This window comes from Pelodiscus sinensis, chromosome 33, assembly GCF_049634645.1.
Source record: "Pelodiscus sinensis isolate JC-2024 chromosome 33, ASM4963464v1, whole genome shotgun sequence".
NCBI lineage: Eukaryota > Metazoa > Chordata > Testudines > Trionychidae > Pelodiscus > Pelodiscus sinensis.
This window is the reverse complement of record NC_134743.1, coordinates 4,554,678-4,577,383: the sequence shown is the minus strand read 5'-3', so window position 1 is coordinate 4,577,383 and position 22,706 is coordinate 4,554,678. Positions and strand designations below refer to the sequence as shown.

General features: G+C 43.4%; 1 protein-coding gene across 4 annotated transcripts in view; it reads right to left on the bottom strand.

The window, feature by feature from the left end:
* Nucleotides 1-22,366, bottom strand: part of LOC102450868 (butyrophilin subfamily 2 member A2-like) — a 39,438-nt gene extending 17,072 nt beyond the window's left edge. Inside the window, exons 1-5 of one of the 4 annotated variants that reach the window (XM_075914350.1) lie at nt 22,134-22,366; nt 8,437-8,504; nt 7,351-7,449; nt 4,768-4,803; nt 2,143-2,163 (exon numbers count right to left, since the gene is read on the bottom strand). In XM_075914350.1, coding sequence (XP_075770465.1) covers nt 2,143-2,163; nt 4,768-4,803; nt 7,351-7,408 — 115 coding nt within the window. In that variant the 5' untranslated portion in view covers nt 7,409-7,449; nt 8,437-8,504; nt 22,134-22,366. The remainder of the gene's footprint in view (nt 1-2,142; nt 2,164-4,767; nt 4,804-7,350; nt 7,450-8,436; nt 8,505-22,133) is intronic. The other 3 variants (XM_075914349.1, XM_075914352.1, XM_075914351.1) reach the window with 3 other exon arrangements.
* Nucleotides 22,367-22,706: the final 340 nt, after the last annotated feature.

Below are 22,706 nucleotides of genomic sequence, written 5' to 3'. Positions count from 1 at the left end.
ATGGTGCCAATACCCAGGGCCGGATTAAGGGGGGCTAGCTGGGCAGCTCCCCAGGCACCAACCTATGGGGGGCACCTGATGGCAGCTGTAAGGGGTGCTGCACGCCCAGGGCCGGGGGCTGTGTGGCACCCCTTAGAGCTGCCATCAGGCACTACACGTCCAATTGCAGATGTAAGGTGTACAGTGCACTGGGGTGAAGGGCCACACATGCACCGTATGCTTGGGGGCAGAGCCAAGCATCTGTCGCATGCCCACTACCTGGGGTGCAGGAATGGCTCAAGCCGGCCCTGCCAATACCACATGCTTCCAGGCAGAGTTTGATCCTATTTGGAATAAATGCCAAGATCAAGGCCCATGCAGGCACCAGTGTGTTGGGCATTCCTGGAACACTTGAATTCTCTAGCACCGACTCTTCTTTTCTCGCTTCCTCCTTAGGAATACCCAGAAGGACTATTACCACCCTATGCCACCACCTCTAAAGATGAGATTTGAGCAAGAAGATCATGCCCCAATGAGGCAGCATTTGCTCTGAGATTGAGGGCAGGTCTACCCTAAAAATGTACTTTGACCTACAATAGGCCAACTTACAGCCACAGCAGTCATAACTGAGGGGTGATTCATGCCCACACTACAGCTCATAAGTTAGTGGTTCACAGTTTCCCCAGGAACTCTTCCACTATAGGAGGAAAAAATATGTAGCACTTTAAAGACTAACAAGGAGATTTATTAGGAGATGAGCTTTCATGGGCCAGACCCACTTCTTAAGATCATATTCTGAAAGAGAATTGGGGGAGCGGGAAGGAGGAAATATCTTAGACTATGTCTACCCTAGCCCCCTAGTTTGAACTAAGGAGGCTAATGTAGGCATTCGAAGTTGCAAATGAAGCCCAGGATTTAAATATTCTGGGCTTTATTTTCATCTTCCCGTCTGGGCACCATTTTTAAATCCCCTTAGTCCAAACTAACTGCCCGTGGCTACACGCGGCAGTCAAACGTTAACTCGAACTAAGTCCTTAATTAATTTAGCATCATGGCCACAGGCCATTGCACATCCTATAATAAATAGAAAATTAATTTTAAATGATAGCCAATTAAACAGATACAAAGTTTAAGAACACAGGACTTGCACATCCTAAAAGAGGTTTATTATTGTCAGAAAAACCCCTGCATTCTTTTGATTTTCTGTTGAAATAACACAATTGCAGTGTTGACATAAGTAGTTTTGCCTGAAAAACTCTGCAATGTAGACATTGCCTGTGATAGTCTCTTTCCTCAGCAAATGGAGAAGGTTTCTCCCTTCCCATCCCCCTGTATCAAAAATGTGGGAATACTCTTGAAGTCCTCAGCCCTTTCATCACTCTGCTGCTGGGAAGGCACCAATACAATTTGACTCTGCTCCTTTTCTCTCCTCTTTAGCTCCATCATCCCCAGCCCATTAGGTCAAGAGTAATAGCCCACAAAGATATGGAGGAACATGGAGGCCTGGCCAGTGGGACAGACTTTGAAGGGGTTCCCATACACTTGGAGCCTGGCAGAAGCATACGATTCCGGCAGAAGCATACTCCCCAGACTTCAGAGGGGTTGGGAGGAGGATGATAGTGGAGAAGACAATTGACACATATAGCAAACAATTAGGCCGTGTGATAAATATTTTATACTTTGAGTGAGGGACACCCATTCATTCTCTTAAACCGTGTGATTCTACTGCTGTGATTGACGTGAATGGAAAATTCCAAATCACCTCATTGGAGACCCATTGTCAGGGTAGTTAAATATGTTGTCCTAACTCCCTATATATTCACATACAGGTAAGGACAGCTTAATGATAAAATTCATTCCAGGACAGTGAACAAGTGCTAGCTAGACCTGTACAGCACAAGATACTTACATGCCCTATTTTGAATGGATATGAGGAATGTAAGACACAGATAGCCCAGGGAAGACTTCCGCCAAGAGGTCAGGAATAGGTCTGTATAATTCAGCTGTCTGTCCTAGCACATTTTATCAGAATGATATTCTACTAACTACAACCATCATTTAGTTCCCTTATTTCTAACTGTGAGAACTTCATTTCTATTTGCATCTCTTTTCCAGCGTGAAATTGAATTGTCTTTTATATTAAAAGAATCCATACACACTTACTCAGTTCTATTTGAACTTGACCTGAAAAGAAAAAAAATATTTTTATTTCAAACAATTTGTGTCCTTGATAGGGCAAGAAGCAAGGGGCTTAAGTTGCAGCAAAGGAGGTTTAGGTTGGACATTAGGAAAAACTTCCTGTTAGGGTAGTTAAATGCTGGAATAAACTGCTTAAGGAGGCTGTGGAATCTCCATCATTAGAAATATTTCACAGTATGTTAGACAAACACCTGTCAGGTGTTCTATGGAATCTCACTCAGAAACATTAACTGGACACCCCAATTTGTTTAGTTATTTACCGGTGTCGTGGTCACGGAGCCTCAAGGCTCCCATTGGGTCCATTTAGTTCTTTGCAGCCAAGTGTAGCAATGGAAAGCAGTGGCTGAGCACACACCACTTCCTGTGGCTCCCCTTGACTGCAAAGAGTGAAAAGGAGCCAATGGGAGCAGTTGAGGGTCCATGGTCATGGCGCTGGTAAACGAACAAACTGGAACAGCCTGTTGAAGTGTTTCTGAAAGTGATTCCTTAGAACACTTTAAGAAAAGTTGATCTAGATAATACTTATTTGTGCCAAAAGTGCAGAGACTCGATTAGATGACCTCTCATGGTCTCATTTTGTCCTAGGATTCTATGATTCTAGGCAACCTCATCATATCTAACTCAACATTCATATCATGTTTGTAGTAATGTTTCTCAAAATTCTGCTAAATATGAGACAGGTATGGAAATAAATCAGACAGGAAAAGAACAGCATCTTTTTTCCTCAATAGTCCAATCCAAGCTATTAAGATTCTCAGGAACCCTTTCAGGGTTGTCAACCCTTGCCATTGCAGATCAATGAGTCTAAATCTCCAGTCATGACACTAGCTAATAAATTTGGAGGATTTTTTTAAAATAAAACTGAGCTCTCTTTGTTTTGCTTTTAGGTTCTGACTATTTAAGGTGCTCTCAGGGCACATTTTCAGTGTTTCCTCTGTAACCAGGCAGGCCATAAATGCAAGGAAAAAAGAAAAGATGTCCTTGCTCATAGGTGTAGTTTACACACATCCCAATGACTTCAACAGCCCCCTTCCTTTGAGGAGTGTGATGTGTCTATGAGTGACTATGGCATTGGACCCAAATTCTCCTGGATTTGAGAAAATCTCCAGCTACAAGTATCATTATTATTTTAAGGGTTGCCATAGAAGCCACTTTGACAAACTTCATCCCAGTTCTCTAGCAGTATTCCTCATTCTTCTATAAGGGTATGTCTACACCTGAAGCCTAATTAGAAATAGGGCTGCAAATGTATGCATTCAGAATTGAAAATCAAGCCTGGGATTTAACTATCCTGTGCTTGATTTGCATCTTCCCAGCTGGGTGCCATTTTTTGAAATTGACAAGCCCGGAATAACAGCCCGCGTCTACAAGCGGCAGGAAAACGGGCGCTTGAAATAAAGCCCTGTATCAAAATACCTGATATTCCTCCTGCAATGATATTTAAACCCTGGCTTCATTTGCAATTTCAAATGCATTCATTTGCACTGCTATTTTGAATTAGGCTACAAATGTAGACATACAATATGGGATATTTCTGAGATTTGGAAACAACAGGAAACCTAGAAATGGCAGAGATGCTTAATGATTTTGTTAGGATCGTCACTAAGAAGTCTGATGATGAAGGAATGCCTAATATAGTGAATGCTAGAGGGAAGGTGGTAGGTTTAGAATATAAAATAAGAACAAGAACAAGCTAAAAATGACTTAGAAAAGTTGCCTGCAAGTCACCAAAGCCTAATAAAATACATCTTAGAATACTCGAGGAGCTGATAGAGGAGGTACCTCAGCTTTTACCTCTTGACTTTGAAAAAATCATGGAAGACAGGAGAGATTCCAGAACACTGGAAAAGGGCAACTATACAGACAAACTATAAAAAGAAAAATGAGAACAACCAAGGAAACTACAGACCCCTCAGTTAAATGGATCACAAATTCACAGCGTTGTTCAAGGACAATTCCACAAACCAAATATACAGGGAAGGGTTAGAACATCATTTCATTTACAAGTTTAATTCTTATGAGAATGGCAAGAACACTGACATCAGCTGGCTTCCACACCTGATGTGATAACTGTTCTTATCAGCCCCTTGATAGTACTTGAAAGATCAGTCCACTCTCTCCTTTTTCTCCCCTTCGCTTTTCTTCCCCCTCCCCCATCTTCCTTATTTATTATTGGAGCTGAACTTCTAAGATTCTAGTCCTCTGAAGAAGTGGGTTATGCCCGCCAAAACTCATGATACTATCTCCATGGTTTGTTAGTCTTTAAGGTGCTATCAATCAGCTGCTAAACCTGCACTCCCTTTCTCTAGGAGCATTAGCTCTGAATGCTCTACCATCTGCAGAATCTCTCTACCAGCTCCTGTTTTCCCATTATTCTTCTTTAATCATTCAATAGTCACTGGCCATGAGGAGCTATACTCTGGCCTGCCCCTGGTGCAAACTGTATACAAGAGAGGGAATCTGTAAATCCTTTCCTCTGCCAATTAGCTGACTTTTCAGTCTTTGAGGTAATCTCTGGGGATTAGAGATCACAGTCCTGCCTGGTGTGTTTGCAAACACAGATACCTGAGAAAAGACCCTTACACTTACCTTCAACAGGCTTGCCGTCATCTCTGGGTATTGGCGCTAAAGAAAAGAGAAATACATAATGTTAATAAATTCTACGGTAATTAACAATAATCATGACCTGAGTTCCTGGGTGGTTTATTAATGAGTCGGAAACCCCCACAGGGGTGTGTATGTGGCACGTTTCAGACAAATAAAAATGCCACGTTTCTACTATGGGGAGTGCTTGCTCATAATTACACTGAAACTAAAACAAAACTAAATGATGCCACTGCCTCATGGGCCAAGTATGAGATTTGAGTCCAGGCCTTTCAGCAGGAGCTGTAGCATGAAATCATTCAGAATAGCACATTATTCTACTGTCAAATGGACCTGCCACTAAAGTAGGACAAAGAGCCATGCACAGGGCTAGCTAGATCCATGGAGAGACAATGTTACATGTAACTCAGTGGGCACTCTAACCCCCTGTAGTGGCTGGGCTACGTAAGGAAGTTTACAAATGGAGCTGGGTAAATAATGGATTTTTCAGACTGGGGATTGAATGAAAAAACAAAGAAAAACTACTTCAGTTCAAAACAATTTTTTTTATTTTTCGCACGTGAAAAAGAAAAGAAAAGAAAACCCCACCAAATACTTGAAAATACCAATTCAAATGCAACAAAATGTTTCAGTTGACATACAAGATGATCTTACATTTTTCTCTTTCATTCAAGCATTTATGATGATTTGCCTCAAGCAATTGAGAAAAAAATCGTGACCATGTTAAACACTAGAGTTTCAGAGACAGGGATTGTCTTTGGCACAATCGATCTGAGGCTCTGGATCATTTTTTGTCTCGTTGTCTGAGAGACAGCCCCTCTCCTTCTTCCGATTTGTGGCAGATAGGATTAGCTTGAGCATTCTAATTGACCAGTGTCAGGGGGCTGCTCACTAGTGAGTCCTCAGCTCCAGAAATCTACTCAAGTTTAGGATTGGTTGGGTTACGGCCAACAAATCACTTTATTAGAAAAAGGTCTTGACTATAAAGCATTTCCTCTTGGCTAGGTTTTATCTTTATGCTAGTGGAGACAAGTAAGGCAAGATAAAATGTTACTCTTTTGGTAAATGAAGAAGCTTGTTTTCTTCTTGTATAGTACTAGGTATGAAAGAATAAAATAAAGTAGTTCTAAAAAGTTTAAGGACATAATGACTAGAAACAAAAGGTTCAGTTCACTAACTTCAGAGCGTGCATTGTTTAATAAATCAAACAGTTTCAATGCAAAACTAGTTTAGCTATGTATCCAGCAAATAAGGATGTTCTATAAGTATAAGTATAAGAATAAAAATAAGAATCATGGGTCCAAATCCCCAAATTAATGAGAGTAGTTTACAAATGTGGAGGATTTTTTTTAAATGAAGTCCGGGTTCTCTTTGTTTCCCTTTTAGGTTCTGACCCTTTAAAGTGCTAAAGGGGGACATTTTCAGTTTTTCCAGGTAGGCCAGAAACACACGGAAGAAAGGAAAGATATCCCTTGCTCATAGGTGTAGTTTACTCACATCCCAATGACTTCAAGAACCCTTTCCTTTGAGGAATGTTATGTGTCTATGAGTGATTGTGGAATTAGACCCGAATTCTCCTGGATTTGAGAAAATCACCAACTACATGTGTCATTATTATTCTAAGGGTTGACATAGTAGCCACATTCACAAAGTTTATCCCTCCTCTCTAACAGTATTCCCCATTCTCTATAGTGCCCAAGTATAAAAATGTAAATCAGAACAACCCAGGAAACTACAGACCCCTCAGTTTACTGGATTTCCAATTCACAGTGTTGTTTCAGGCCAGTTCCGCAAACCAAATTCACACATAAGTGTTGGAACATCAGTTCATTTTCAAGTTTAATTCTTTGGAGAATAGCATGAACAGAGACATCAGCTGTCTTGCACACTGGAGGTGATCATTGTTCTTATCACATTATTCTGCTGTTAAATTGACCAGCCTCTAAAGTAAGACAAAGAGCCATGCACAGCCCTAACTGGGGCTACCACACCAGGCTGGCTATGATGTGGCTATGGCTACGATAATGTCTCTCCATGTATATCTCCATTAATATGTATCTGTAGCCAAGTTTTCAGAAGAGTTCAGCACCCAACATAGCTTTTGAAAATCTACACCCACGTTTCTCCTCAGTAGGATCAGTCATGATGTCTAAGGCTGCCACTGCACTGCAGTCAGGGAGTGCAATAGCAGCATGTGTAATACTTAGCACCCTCCGCAGCAAGTTTTCCCCTCAATGCTAATTCAACTAAAGATTGGGAAAGTGTTTTAATTTAGCATTATATCCACAGGCCATTGCACATTCTACAATAAATAAAAAATGAATTTTAAACCAATAAAGCAGGTACAAAGTCTAAAAACACAGGACTAGCACTTCCCTATCATCATTTGTGCTTTTATAATCACTGCCCCTAAAATTATACAGAAAACTAAAAGAAAGAACGAAAGAACGAAAGAAAGACTTTTTTCATCTAGAAATATCCTTTTGGTCATATACATTTTACAGAGAATTTGGCCTTATATTATAATTATGAAAACAGATTAAAAATACAGAAAGAAGATTTTCTTACCTAGACTAGAACCATTTATGAAGAAAAGCCCAATGATAATAATGGCTAAATGATCCATGTCTATGGGAATCTTGGTCTCATTTAGTCTCAAACTTTTTTCTGCAGATCAAGAAAAAAATGTTAGTTATTGAAAACGTCTGAGTCACAGATTTGTCCTGATCCACAGGTATCTGTCTATAAAGGCATGTCTACACTAGGGAGTTATTTTGAAATAACAATTAGAGTGTCTACACTATGGGTGCATCTGCACTGTATTGTAACTCAAAATAGTTAATTTTTGAGACTATTTCAAAATAGCTTATTTCGTTATATGGAGCACCGCATTTTGAAATAAAGCTCTGTTCCAAAATTCCCTTACCCCTTGTAGAATGATGTTTACAGGGACTTTGGAATAGCGATCTCAATAATGGGCTTGCTGTGAAGACATGGGTTAGCTATTTCAGAATACTCCAGTATCCTGGAATACTATTGCAGTGTAGGTGTATCCTACCCAGCCTGTTATTTTGAAAGAAGGGGCTGGTTATTTTGAAATAACTCCTGCTTGTGAGGAGTAGCAGCACTATTTTAAAAAAGTTATTTCAGGAGTTATTATTTCTAAATAACTCATTTTGAAATAATCTTGTAGTATAGACATAGCCTAAGAGACAAAATGATTTTAGGTTGGGGTCATTTATTGTGTGTGTTTGCTGGAAGCACAGTTAAAATTATTTGACAAATGAACTGGACAAAATGGATACATGTCAGGTTTTCAAAACAAATAAAACACACACAACATCATGATTCCTCAATAATTTATCAAAGAGTGTTAAAAAAACAAATAGTTTTCACGACATGCAAAATCTTTAAGAATGTAAAAAGGAAAGATATAGTCTAAAATTTATCCAGTGATTTGCTAATAGATCCAGACCACAAATTGACTATAGATATGGCTTACATATAGATATTGCAGTTAAGGAATTTAATTAAACCCTCTGCAAAATTCCCTCATTTTAGGTTCTCAAAAATGCATTTTTCTTCTTTGACTTTCCTTAAAGTTGTTTCAGTACCTAAAAGGACTGTTATCTGCAACTCACAAATGATTCTTACCTTTTATTTAGATGATATTACTCAATCAATAATAAACAGACCTACCAGTGCTCTTGTTTCAAAGTTTTCTGAGGGGGGAAAAAAGAAATAAAATGTTTTACATATGGTTTCCTGTGCATTGGTCTATGTGCATTATGGGTGAGAAATAGATAAAAAAACCACCAGTGAAGGAGAGACTGCTAACATTTTACTAATAAAATAATTTGCATTGTGACAAAATCAATATTTCCCCTTCTTTGCAGGTATCATTTCTATCTGTTTCCTACATAGAAAGGATGAGATTTTTTATGTTCTCTAGCTAATCACTTTTTTCCTTTTAAGTGTTCGGGCAAATTATGTAATAGGTAAGCACACAGGGCAGAAGGAACATCTGTTTTTATAAAACACTAAGTTGTTGTACACACATGCTAACCAGCTCCCCAGAGATTACTGCCAAGTTACTGGGAGTTGTGGGCTGGTAGAATCTCATATGCTTTAGGCCCATATAAATTGACGTGTGTGTGTGTGGGAGGGAAAGTTTGCAAGTGCTTTGGAGCATCGGGCCGTAGTATAAAATGATCTAGACAAACTTCAGAAGTGGTCTGAAGTAAATAGGATCAGCTATGCTGTCGCTGCCTCTTTAAAATGTTGCCTCCACTTGCATTTGAAAGGGGCAGCCCTGGAGCCCTGGAGCCCGGGGGTCAGCTGGGGACTTCCCAGCTGATCCCAGGTTCTATGCAGCAGTTCCCAGGAACCCAGGGTTAGCTGTGGAAATGTTGCACATAGCCTAGCTTAGCTGTGAGGTGGCTGCTCCTTAGAAATGCCTCCTCTGCATGTTTCAAAGGAGCAGTGGAGCCCAGGGTCAGCAGCACTTCAAAGGGGCAGTGTAGCATTAACACCTGCAATTAACGCATTACAAAAATGGAATTGCAGGCATTAACACATTTCAACTGACAGCCCTATACAGAACTATTAGTTGTTTTTTTTAAGTTTATCTAGGAAGGAGTACCGCAGAAAGGGATCTCTGCATCAGTGGACCAAAACCTAAATATGAGTCAGTGTGATGTTTCCAAAAAAAGTCAATATCACACTAGGATGCACTCACTGGAACATTGTAAACAAAATGTGAAAAATCCTTCTATCAGTCTACTCTGTGTTGATTAGGACTGAAGTAGAGTATTCTTTGAATTTTGGGCACCAGATTTCAGGAAATAGAGAAGGTCCAGAGCAGAGCAACGAATTACAACTAAAGGTCTAGAGAGGGACCCGTGAGGGAAGACTGGGTTTGTTTAATCTGGAAAAGAGAAGACCGAGAGGGGACAGTATAACAGTTTTTAGGTCCAAGTTGAACCTCTCTAGTCTGGCACTCTCTAGTCCAGCAACATCTGTAGTCTGGCATGAGTTTAGTTAGCCAGATGTGACCAAGTATCTGTGTCCCCATAAAGTTTATTTACAGTCACCAGTTCTGGCTCCCAGTGATCTGCTCTGTTATTTTGCTCCAATTTACCCCTTAAATGTCTTCTAAGAGCCCAGTAAGCAGAGGAAGTGTTGATAATGCTGATAGATAATATTAACCTCCCATAGTTTGATTCAGCATAGGTCAGATCATGAGCTGTTGAATTAGAGAGGTTTAACCTGGATTTAAAATGTCACAGGGAAGAGGAAGAGAAATTATTCTCCCTAATCTCTGAGGATAGGATAAGAAGCAATGGGCTCAAATTGCAGCAAGGGAGGCTTCAACTGGACATTAGGAAATGCTTCCTACCTATCAGGCTGTTTAAACCCTGGAATAAACTGCCTTGAGAGGTTGTAGAATCTCCATCACTGATGATATTTAAGAGCAGGTTAGACAGACATCTCTCAGAGATGGTCTAGACGGTGCTTGGTCCTGCCATGAGGGCAGGAGACTGAATTAGGTGACTTCACAAAGTTCCATTCTGTTCTATGATTCTTTGATTTCAAAAGGACAAACTTTAAAAATGTGGGGAATTAGGAAACTGGATTGGACTGAAGAACTGAAGGATCTGGATGTGAAGGAGGCTTGGAATTACTTGAAGTCAAAGATACAAAAACTATCCGAGGTCTGTATCTCATGCAGGGTGAAAAAAACATAGAGAAGGTTTGCATATAAAACTAGGCCTCTTAAGTGGGTTTTTTACTGAAAGCAGGATCAGGAAGTAAAACTACCGTGTAGAGGTACATAAGAACATAAGAACATAACATAAGAACATAAGAACGGCCGTACTGGGTCAGACCAAAGGTTCATCTAGCCCAGTATCCTGTCTGCCGACAGTGGCCAGCACCAGGGCTACGTCTACACTGGCCCCTTTTCCGGAAGGGGCATGTAAATTTCACCTATCGTAGTAGGGAAATGCGCGGGGGATTTAAATATCCCCCGCGGCATTTAAATAAAAATGTCCGGCGCTTTTTTCCGACTTTTAAAAAAGCCGGAAAAGAGCGTCTACACTGGCCCCGATTCTCCGGAAAAAGCGCCCTTTTCCGGAGGCTCTTATTCCTACTTCAAAGTAGGAATAGGAGCCTCCAGAAAAGGGCGCTTTTTCCGGAGGATCGGGGCCAGTGTAGACGCTCTTTTCCGGCTTTTTTAAAAGCCGGAAAAAAGCGGCGGACATTTTTATTTAAATGCCGCGGGGGATATTTAAATCCCCCACGCATTTCCCTACTACGACTCATGAAATTTACATGCCCCTTCCGGAAAAGGGGCCAGTGTAGACGTAGCCCAGGTGCCCCAGAGAGGGTGGACCGAAAACAATGATCAAGTGATTTGTCTCCTGCCATCCCTCTCCAACATCTGACAAACAGAGGCCAAGGACACCATTTATCCCTTGGCTAATAGCTTTTTATGGTCCTAACATCTATGAAATTATCTAGCTTCTCTTTAAAATCTATTAGGGTATGTCTACATTACAAAGTTAATTCGAACTAACGGACGTTAGTTCGAATTAACTTCGATAGGCGCTACCCTAGCGCTCCGCTAGTTCGAACTTAATTCGAACTAGCGGAGCGCTTAGTTCGAACTAGGTAAACCTCATTCTACGAGGACTAAGCCTAGTTCGAACTTACTAGTTCGAATTAAGAGGTGTGTAGCCCCTTAATTTGAACTAGTGGGAAGCTAGCCCTCCCCAGCTTGCCCTGGTGGCCACTGTGGCCAACACCAGGGAAACTCTATTGCCCCCCTCCTGGCCCTGGACCCCTTAAAGGGGCAGGGGCTGGCTACGGTGCCCATGCCAGGTGCAAGCCTGCCAGCACCCAGCTAGCAGACCCTGCACCTGGCACAGCTCGAGCCAGCCACCCGATGCCCCCCAGCCCTCCCCCTCTTCCCGGGACCAGGCTGGCGGCTCCCAGGAGCTTGCCTGGGACCGCAAGAGGCGGGCACCTGCCTGGGCTAGTGCAGACATCGTGGACCTCATCCACGACCTCCGCACTAGGCACAGGAAAGTGGCCATCTAGGGTTGGAGAGCTGCCAGCCTGGCCACCCAGGAGCAGGAGTGCATAAAAATCAAGGTGATCCACTGAGACCCCCGACCCTGAGCCCTGAGCTTACAATGGCCGTCCTGGGTCAGACCAAAGGTATATCTAGCCCAGTAGCCTGTCTGCCGACAGCGGCCAACCCTAAGGACCCTGGAGGGGATGGACCGAAGACAGTGACCAAGCCATTTGTCTCGTGCCATCCCTCTCCAGCCTTCCACAAACCTTGGGCAGGGACACCACTCCTACCCCCTGGCTAATACCACTCCATGGACCCAACCTCCATGACTTGATCTCACTTCCCTTTAAACTCTGTTCTAGTTCTAGCCTTCACAGCCTCCTGCAGCAAGGAGTTCCACAGGTTGACTCTTTACTTTGTGAAGAACAACTTTCTGTTACTAGTTTGAAGCCTGTTACCCATTCCTTTCCTTTGGTGTCCTCTAGTCCTTCTTTATGGGAACTAATGAAGAACTTTTCTGTATGCACCCTCTCCACCCCACTCATGCTTTTAGAGACCTCTATCCTGTCCCCCCTCCATCTCCTCTTTTCTAAGATGAAAAGTCCCAGTCTCTTTAGCCTCTCTTCATATGGGACATGTTCCCAACCCCTGATCATTTTAGTTGCCCTCCCCTCTCCCAGCCTCTCTCTTCCCCTCTCCCACCTCCTTTTCCCAGTCTCCCCCAGTTTTGTTCAATAAAGACAGATTCCATTTTTGAACACAATTGTCCTTTATTTTGTACATCAAGAAAAGGGGCTAGGGAAGGGTAAGTGGAAGGAGGTGAGGGAGGAATGGGGTACGCGCCCCCGATGGGGAGGACTGGGCTGGCTCTGCGGGCTTTTGGGGTGGAACCTCTCCTGCAGCCCCCCGATTGCCTCCTCTCCCCAGATGGCAGCCTGTGGCAAGTGCAGCCAGTCTGATGGCCGAGTGCTGTGATGTGCCCAGTGTGGGTACTCTGGGCACTCCAAGCCAGGACTGCTTTGCAAGCGGGGCACCCCTGAGAATTGTCTGTCCGAGGTGGGGTTCGGGATCCTTTAAGCACAGCCCTCGGCTAGCCTGAGACAGCATCTCCACGCTCTAAGTCCTCCTCTGATGCCCTGCCGGCACTGCTTCCGGCCATCCCTAACCCCGGTTCAGGGTCCACTTAATGTGGACATGCTAATTCGAATTAGCAAAACGCTAATCAAACTAGTTTTTTAGTCTGGATCCGTTAGTTCTAATTAGCTTAGTTCGAATTAACTAATTCGAACTAAGTTAGTTCGAATTAACTAATTCAAACTAAGTTAGTTCGAATTAACTAATTCGAACTAAATTAGTTCGAATTAACGTTGTAGAGTAGACGTACCCTTATAGTCCTAGCCGTCACAGCCTCCTTTGGCAAGGAGTTCCACAGGTTGACTACACGCTGTGTGAAGAACTTTCTTTTATTAGTTTTAAACCTGCTACCCATTAAAAAAGGTCAGATAAAAAAAGAAAGAAGTGGGACATCCAATAACTGATGATTGGGGAGGAGCTAAAATTAACTATGCAAGTCCCATTACCTACACAAATATTTTACCTCAGTTTTTAATGATGGTACTGAAGAGCTTAGGGACTGTGGCAGGATGGGTAATGCGAATGATGTTATGAAAGTAAAAATTAGTGCAATTCCAAAATAATAATGAGACCAAGCTGAGACCAGTTAATCTCCGCTGGAGACTAATTAAAGGAATTGACACATGAAATTGCAACCCAATTGCAAGGATTTTTAATGAATCTGTAAACTCAGGGGTAATATCTGTAGTAAGTTGAGGGTCAGTAACATGGAGTCAGCAGGCCTAAATAGAGGCCTGTAACATGAAAACAGCAACAGGCCTAGAATCTAGTAAGCGAGACTTTGGTTCAGGAACACAGGAGCCAAGAAAGAGGCCCTACTGAGAACTGTGTAATTGTGTATGTTGAGCATGGAAGGAAACAGGGAGGCACTGGGTACAGACTGTAAGCCAAATAGGAGTAATGGAACATCTTAATAAGAAATGTCTTGGTACAAAGACTCCCCAAAAACAAATGTACACACCGACCTAGCTTCAGGACTGGGTCAAGACTGACTGCATGAAGGATAGTAAGTAAGCCCTCCTTCCGTAAGGTGAGGGGTGGTAACTAGGCAACAAAGGGTGGTAACCTGGTACGTAAAGAAGTGATGTAAGTTGTTTGTACCTGTCTATAAAATGATACCACAAAAGGTGCTCTCTGGCCGACCTTGACTGGGGGGGGGCGCACTAGGCGCCTGAATGGCAGGTGCCATTGCCTAAACTTACAGAATGCACAGTAGCTTAACTCTGACTGACTGCTGTTAATATCTGTTCTATGGCAATAGGCCTGCCCAGTGTTGGTACCTTGTCAACACGGGCCATAGTGCTCAGTGGTGTAACATTGTATTGATCTCTGTTACCAACTAGTAGAGCTTCGCATTTGACAATAAACCTGCTCGATTGATTCAAAATCTTGCTTGCATCTGTCGTTTCCGGGGTTTCTCAGAGATCTTTTGTGTTGACCCAAGTGCACAGGGTCTAACACTGTAGATTAAGGGAGTACTGATTGTAATGCACACAGCCAAAAGTTTATCATCGCCGACAGAGTAGAGGTCCTGTCAGGAGCACGCCAGGACGACCATTACCAGACGACGCTGACACTGGCAGTTCAGACCACTGAAGATACCGAGGTACAGAACACCGAGGTACAATAATATACTATGACTAAAGAATTGCTAATAAAGTTCCTTTTTTTAAGAATGCAGGGGGAGAAATGATCCAAGAAATACAGGTCTCAATTGTAAGCAAGGTGTTGGAACACATTTTGAAAGAGAAAGTAGTTAGGGACATAGAGGAAAATGGTAATTGGAATACATTTAACATGGTTTTACTAAAAGTAGATAATGCGAGACCCACCTGATCTCTTTCTTTGAGAAAATAATTTGATTTTTCAGGCAAAGGAAACGGAGTAGATCTAATCTACCTGAATTTCAGTGAGGCATTTGATACAAATCCACATGAGATATTACGAATTAAATTATGAGGGTTAATACAAGACTTGTAAGGTAAATAAAGAACTGCATAAAGGAAAGACTAAATTGGGTCATAATGAAAGGTGAGTTGTGAGACCGAGGGAAGGTACTGTGGAATTCCTCAGGGTGTGTCTACACAGCACCATTATTTCAGAATAAGAGACGTTATTCCGAAATAAAAATGGAAGCATCTACACAATTCCGTTATTTCAAAACAACATAAAATAATGGACGGCTTATTCCAACTTCTGTAAACCTCATTCCATGAGGAATAACTCCTATTCCAAAATAGCTATTTTGAAATAGCTGCAGCGTGAATGCTCCACTGCTGCTATTTCAAAATAACTCTTTACCAAGGCCATTCTAAGTAATTTCTCTCTAGTGTCTCCAGGGTCATTAAATCAAGGTAGAGCATCCACATTAGGGGACCCTGCCTTTGACTAGTTTTAAGGCATCCCTATAGGCTGTGTCTACACTGGCATGAATTTCCGGAAATGCTTAAAACAGAATAGTTTTTGTTATAAGTATTTCCGGAAAAAGAGCGTCTACATTGGCAGGCTGCTTTTCCGGAAAAGCCCTTTTCCTGGAAAAGCATCTGTGGCCAATGTAGATGCGCTTTTCCGGAAAAGAGCCCCGATCATCATTTTCGCGATCGGGGCTTTTTTCCGGAAAAGACTACTGGGCTGTCTACACTGGCCCTTTTCCGGAACAGTGTTCCGGAATAAGGACTTATGCCCGAGCGGGAGCAGCGTAGCTTTTCCGGAATAGCGGCTGATTTTGTACAGTAGAGCGTCGTTGCTTTTCCAGAAATTCAAGGGCCAGTGAAGACAGCTCGTAGCTTATTCCAGAAAAGCGGCTGATTTTCCAGAATAAGTGGCCCAGTGTAGACACAGCCGTAGTGTTTACATACTATTTCGGAATATATCTTCCACAATAGCTTATTCCAAAATAAGCGTGCAGTGTAGACAGACCCCCAGAGATCAACCTCGGGACCAATCTTTTTTCATTAAGGACCTTGGCACCAGAAATGGGATTGTGTGAACAACTTTTGCAGTATCAGAGGGGTAGTCGTATCTGCAAAAGTGACGAGGAGTCCTGTGGCACCTTATAGAGTAGACTAACTGAATTTTGCAGATGATACAAAAAGAGGAGCTATTGCCAATATGGAGGAGAACCAGAATATCATATAAGATCCAGACAACCTTGAAAACTGTAACAATAGGAAAGGGATTAAATTTAACAGTGGAAAGTGCAAGGTCTAAAAATATTTTGTTACTATAAGATGGAAATGTACCAGTTGGGAGCAACAGAGGAAAAGAGATACCTGGGTGTTTTGGTTGATATCAGGATGACTATGAATCACCATGGCAATGCAGCCAGGAAAAGGGCTAATAATGTGTAGCATGGAACTAATGAGGTATTTCCAGCGGAGATAAGGAAGTGTCATTATCACTGCACAAGGCACTGGTAAGGCCTCCTCTGGAATAATATGTACAATTCTGGTTTCCCATGTCTGACAAAGACAAGCTGAAACTGAAACAGATGAAGAAAAGGGCTACTAGGATGATGAGAGGAATGGAAAACCTGGGTTCCAACAAGAGACTCGAGCAGCTTGTCTTGTTTTACCTAGTCAAAAGAAGGTTGAGGAGAGAGGAGATGGCTTTCTATAAACACGGCAAAGGGATAAACACCAGGGAAGGAGAGGAGTTATTCAAGTTAAGCATCAATGCTAACAATAGAGGAAATGGCTGCAAACTGGCCATTAAGATGTTGGGGCTTGAAAACAGATGAAGATTTTTAAACAGAGAAGTGGCCTTTTGGGAATGCTGCCCCAAAGAGATTTTAAGAGTGAGCCTGTTAAGTTTGTGGAGGAAAAAGTATGTTGAAATTGCCTACAATGTCATGTGACCAGCCTACAACTGGTAGTAGCAAGTATCCCTAATGGCCTCATGTGGGACACTACATAGGTAGGGCTCTGAGTTAACACAGAGGGTTCATACCCATAAGTCAAACTGGATCTGTTTGGCCTTCTTCTGCAGCAAAGGGCACAGGTCAAAAGCACATTTAAATTAGAGACAATGGTGGCTTCTCCTTAACTTAAAGACTTTCAGTAGTCAGTAACTCGGAGGTTAGGGGTCTGTTACAGGAGTTGGGGGAGGGTGGGGATGAGGTGCCAGGCCTATGATGTTCAGGACCTCAGACAAGATGATCACAGTGGTCCTTTCTGGCCTTAAATTCTGTGTGTCTGCACATTTTGGCGTTTCGTTCCCAACACTGCAAGTGGAATCTCTTGCCGACCATCCTGGGGGTTAGAGGTGATCCCCTCCTGCCCCCAGCAGTGCTTTTCCTGTTGTCCTCTCACCATAAACACCCCTCTCACTCCAGGAACGGCAGCCTCCTCTTCCAGAGTTGCCCCTCCAGCTGGGTCACCATATGTGTCTTCCCCTTCTGGAGAAGGTGTAATCAAGTCTTTCCAGAAGCCTCAGGCTGTCTGCTGTCTTTTGCCATGCCCATAGGGGCTAATTGGGGAACCCAGGCTCTCGCTCTACTCTAGGATCCAATCTAGGGACTCTCCACTCAGCAATTCATGGTTTTCCTGCCCCAGCTCTCACTGCTCCTTCCCTGGACTGCTTCTTGAAGCTCCAGGCCCCCTCCTTGTTCTGGGTGTAGCAAGTCCAACCCCTCCTCCCTCTACCCAGGGAATGGCTGCCCTTTCCAGCAGCCCTTCGACATTGCCAGCTTCTTGGCTTTATAGGCCCCACCTGTTCCTGCTCCACTAAGCCTCCTTGTTCTCAATTCCCTGCTCTCTGGCTCTCCCTCTGAATGCAGCATGTGGCTCAAACAGGCAGACCTGGCCACCTTAACCCCTTCCAATCCTGTGTGCAGTGGACACTCCCCCACTGAACCAACCTTAACTTGGGCAGCCCCCTGATTTCTGAGCACATACCCATCCCATCTCAGTCCTTTCTCCATCTAGTACCAAGATCACATAGACAGCTTTATGACTCAGCTACGGAAATCAAATTTACTGTTGTCATTATTTATCAGAAACAGCAGGGGATCCTGCCTTTGGATCTCGGAAGCCCGGATTTAGTCTCCACACCCAGCCTTAGTGATGGAAACATTATTGGGCACGATATGGGAAGCTGAAGTTCTGTGGAGTCCTGAAGCAGAGAGTGGCCTTTCTACAGTGGGGATGAGTACGTAACCCATGCTCAAAAAGCATGGCTGTCTGTCCCCTCCTAGGGACTCCTGTGTGTTTCTAGGATAATAGCCTGCTAATGATTCTGAACCTGCCAAGTTGTCCCATGTGCAACTATAGCCTGTGCTTTCAAATCTGGAAGTTCTAAGTTTACTTCCCTCAAGGGACTTTGTTATACTTAGTAGCCATTTTGCATGAAATAAAATGAAATTGTCAGCAAATGTGAAGCTGGCATTTAAATGTGAAGTTAAATACTTCAAGCAATTATATGAATATTCAGCTCAAACTTTTGCATTCATTCAAACCACAAAATATGCCAAACATATACCCAGAAGTAAATCATTCTACCTGCATTGTGTTGCTGAGTTATTTATGCTTTTGGTTTTGTAACAAATCTAAGAGCTTTAGATTAGCAAATATTGAAAGGAATTTTAAAGCATTAGTTTATCTATGAATGTCTTACAACCTACACACCCATATTGATTTAGTGCAAAATGGTTTGTGCAAACAGTTTTAGCCACAGACCAGACGTTTAGCTTTCATGTTCACTAATAGTATTGTGCCGTCACAGAGGATTTACTTATGAATTCTTAGTAACTGGACAATTGACGTTCTGACCCATTCAAATTTTTTTATATTAATATAAAAGAGGGAATTAGTAAGGGTAGGTCTACACTGCAAGCTTCTTTTGGAATCAGCTATTCCAGAAAATATCTTCCTGAAAAGCTTATTTCAAAATACAGCATCCACACTACAGGGAAGACTCAAATTTAGTCTGAGGCAGGCTCTCCTAATGTGGACACACTATCTCAATTTAGAGCCCTAGAAGGCAGTGGGGAAAATAACTTTAGAATGGCCCTAGTGAGGAACTATTTTGACATAGCAGCAGTGGAGTGTCCACACACACCCTCTTCCAAAAAAGCTTTTCAGAAGAAGCATTATTCCTCATGGAATGAGGTTTACCAATGTCAGAAAAAGCCCTCTGTTATTTCAATTTTCTTTCAAAAGAACACAATTGTGATGTGGATGTTAGCATTCTTTTGCTAGAATAACGGCTGTTATTCCAAAAAAACGGTGCAGTGTAAATTCACCCAAAGATGCAAAATAATCCAAAAAACCTGACAATAATGGGAAGCTTCAATGACTCGCAGAAGGATGTCCAGACTCGCAAATGGCCAGAAGGACAGTTTAGACACACAATTTCTCAACATTTTAAAGGATTGCTTCTTAGATCAGTTAGGTTTAGAGCAGTGATTTTCAAGGTGGGCTGAAGGCCCATTTTGTCAAAGCCACTAACATGCCTGCACTTCTTTGTTTACATAAAGGGTCCTAGTCACAGAGCCTCACAGTTCCCATTGGCTCCAGTTCACCATTTCCAGTCGTCAATCAATGCAGAGTAACCCACAGTGAAAGGAAAATTTTAAACCAAGGCTACGTCTATACTACAAGACTCCTGCGTAAGAGCAAATGCAAATGGAGTGCTCATTTACATATATCATGTGTTTTTTGAAGAAGAACGACTCTTGCGCAAAAGGTGGGTTTTGCTCAAAACCCTTTTGTGCAAAAACCTCTTACACAAAAGAGAAAGGAAGAGGAAATGCAAATGAGAGTGTGACATATGCAAATGCTCTTCTGCAAGAGGCTTGTAGTATAGATGTAGCCCAAGTGAAGAAGGGGCAATGATACCTTGGAAGTGTATGTTATGAAATGTCATAGCTTAAGAGTTTGTATGTGGAATTTTATGATGGATAATGACCAAAAAGGAATGTATGGCAGTGGCTGCAAAGACACACAGAGGAAGGGAATCCGGAATGGAAACTCCACCAAGGTGGATTGTTTGGAATTTGTGGGGGGTTAATATGAAGGTTACCAGGTGACCCTTGAAGATAGAGGAAGCAGAATCATGGGACGAGGGGAGCAGGAAGCTAGAAAATGATCAGGAAGAAAAGCTCTACCAGGCTTTTTTTCAAATTTGGTTTCCTATAGGAGTAAGTAAGCAATCTGCACTGAAAATTGATGTTAACCCAGTTGCATTGCTCAGGGGTCTGAGCAATCCATACCCCTGAGCGATGTCATTAAGCCACCCTAATCCCCAGTGTAGACAGGTGATGGAAGAATTCTTCTCCCGACCTAGCTATCGTCTCTGTTGGAGATGGATTTACTATGCCCTTTGGAGCTGTGCCACTCTGGCATTTCAAGTGTAAACCTGCCTCTGCGAAGCAGAAGTTTTATTGCCGGCTATTGTTAGGGCTATGTTATGTTTATTCTGGTTAATTAAAAACTTAAAGGGTCAAAGGTATAGGAGGGTATGAATGATCTATGAAGATTAGATGCTGATGTTCTTTTCTCAGTGTCTCTTAACACAAGCATGATGAGGTAATCAATGCATTTAAAAAGGTGACTGTTCTGAATTTGGGAATTTTGTTGGTGTTTTGCAGTAATACTGTATGTGCCTCAGTTTCCCTGCATGCTGCATGTTTACTGGGGTGCTGGCAGAGGGAGTTTGTTATAGAAGGGGACCTGGTGTGATCATACCTAGCAGCCAGGGTCCTAGACAATGGCCTAGAGATGGGGAACTCTACTGATGGGTGACCTGGTCACCAGGAGAGCTAACTCATCTTAGAAATCACCCGGATCTGGTGAATTGGATGACTAAGGGCTGAGGAGAGAGGACCCCAGTGACCTGGCAGCTAGTTCCAGCCAGTGGGAACAAAGGATGTAAGAGGAAGGGCCCAGGAAACTTGTTTAACTAGGATCAAAGACAAAGGACAGGGGGAGATGATACAGGATGACCTGCTAGAAGGAGGAGGCTTCTGAACTGGAGAGAGAAAGCAGCTGGGCTCCCCCTGGGTGCAGGAAAGAACTAGATGCATTGTGCTAAGCCTGGGAGCCCAGAGAGTATTCCCTCTGGAAGAGGATCCCACAGGCCCAGAGCGAGTGGCCTCCCTGTGGGGGCCACCACAAGCGACTTGTGTTTTGAAGGCTCAGGGATGTGGTTCCAGGAGGTTGGCTGAACCCCCAAGAAAGAGTGGACCCCTGAGAAGGGATGTTGCAATGACAAGGTTTCCTTCCAGGAATGGAGCTGGGAGAAAGCCTGAGGCCCGTGAATCCATGACAGTGACTAATTGAAAAGTGATGAACCATAATAGTTTTTTGCAAAACAAACAATTAACTTTAGAACTCAGCGCGATGGGAAGAGATTGGGACCAACATCTCAGTGAGAGTAGGAAAGGGATTGGGCACTTCAAGGAGTGGGGAGATGTGGCTCTGGCCTGTGAGGGGGAACAGAAAGGAACCAGGACTTAGACTCCCCAAAGAGAAGGGAGACCTTCTCCACCCTTGCCAGAGCAGGAGGGGGCTCCCAGGAATTCAGGCAATTGGCCCCTTAGCTTACTACTGTCAGGCCAGTCTGAGCCTCCCCCTGCAGGCCAAAACCCTGGGCCCCAGCCTGGAGTCCCTTCTAGTACCCCAAATCCCTCAGAACCCACCCCCACCACCGACAGAGTCCTCATCTACTCTCACCGCCCAACCCTGGAGCCCCTTCTGCATTCTGAAACCCTTATTGTTGGCCTCACCCTATATCCTGGGGAGATTCCGGGGGGGGGGGGGCATAAGAGTGAATCTGCCCATGCCCACCTTCCTCTATGATTAACCTCCCCCATCTCTGCCCTCTTCTGAATCGTGTTCCCCAAGGGACTCTCCCAAACCCGTGATCCCCCATCTAACCCCTGGCCTGGTCTACTCCAGAGACTTGCTTATTTGTTTGCTGCTGCCTGGGGGCTGCCATGCTAAGCACAGCTCTCCACCCAGCAGTCCCCGCCTGTACCTCCCGGCAGCTGTTCCCTTTCTGCCCCTCAAACAGCTGCCTTCCCTTACTGACAGCACCCCTCTCCCCACAGCAGCTACACCTTTCCCTCCCCTCTCAGCAGCTGCTCCCATTTGCTCCCCATGGGGTCCTGCCCAGCCCTTCCCTCCTCCAGTCCCAGTACCTGGCAGCAGCAGTGGAGGTGCAGGGGTCAGGCAGCATTTCCACTGTCTTTCTCATGCAGGCTGTGTGAGCAAAGTGCAGCTTCTGGCTGCTGACTCCTTGCCCTGACTCCTCCCTCTCCTGGCAGCTGGGGTGCCTGTGCCACGTTGCCTGTGCTTCCAGCATGTAGCCAGATCATAAATGAAGTAAGAACCTCATGAGCAAGATCTCCTATAAAATGTGCCAGGATCCGGTAGGTGGAATACAACATAAAAAAGGAGAAAATTCATTTTTTGTTTACACTGGTGTATCCCTAAATGAGTTGGCATCTGTACATATCAGAACAAACATAAGCCCAATGTTTGCTCAACTTTGAAACAACAAATTCACATGGTTTAACTCAAAGCCTCTATTGCAAGGTTCTGGTATTTTCCTGAAGGCATGAAAATAGCAAAACCCTAGTGTGCTACATCTACATCTCAGGCTTTTTGAGCAAGAACCTTTTAGTGGAAGAAATCTTCCACAAAAACGTGTCCACACTACAAAAGCTCACTGTAAAGCCATGTGCTTTTGTGCAAGAGAGTGACCACACTCA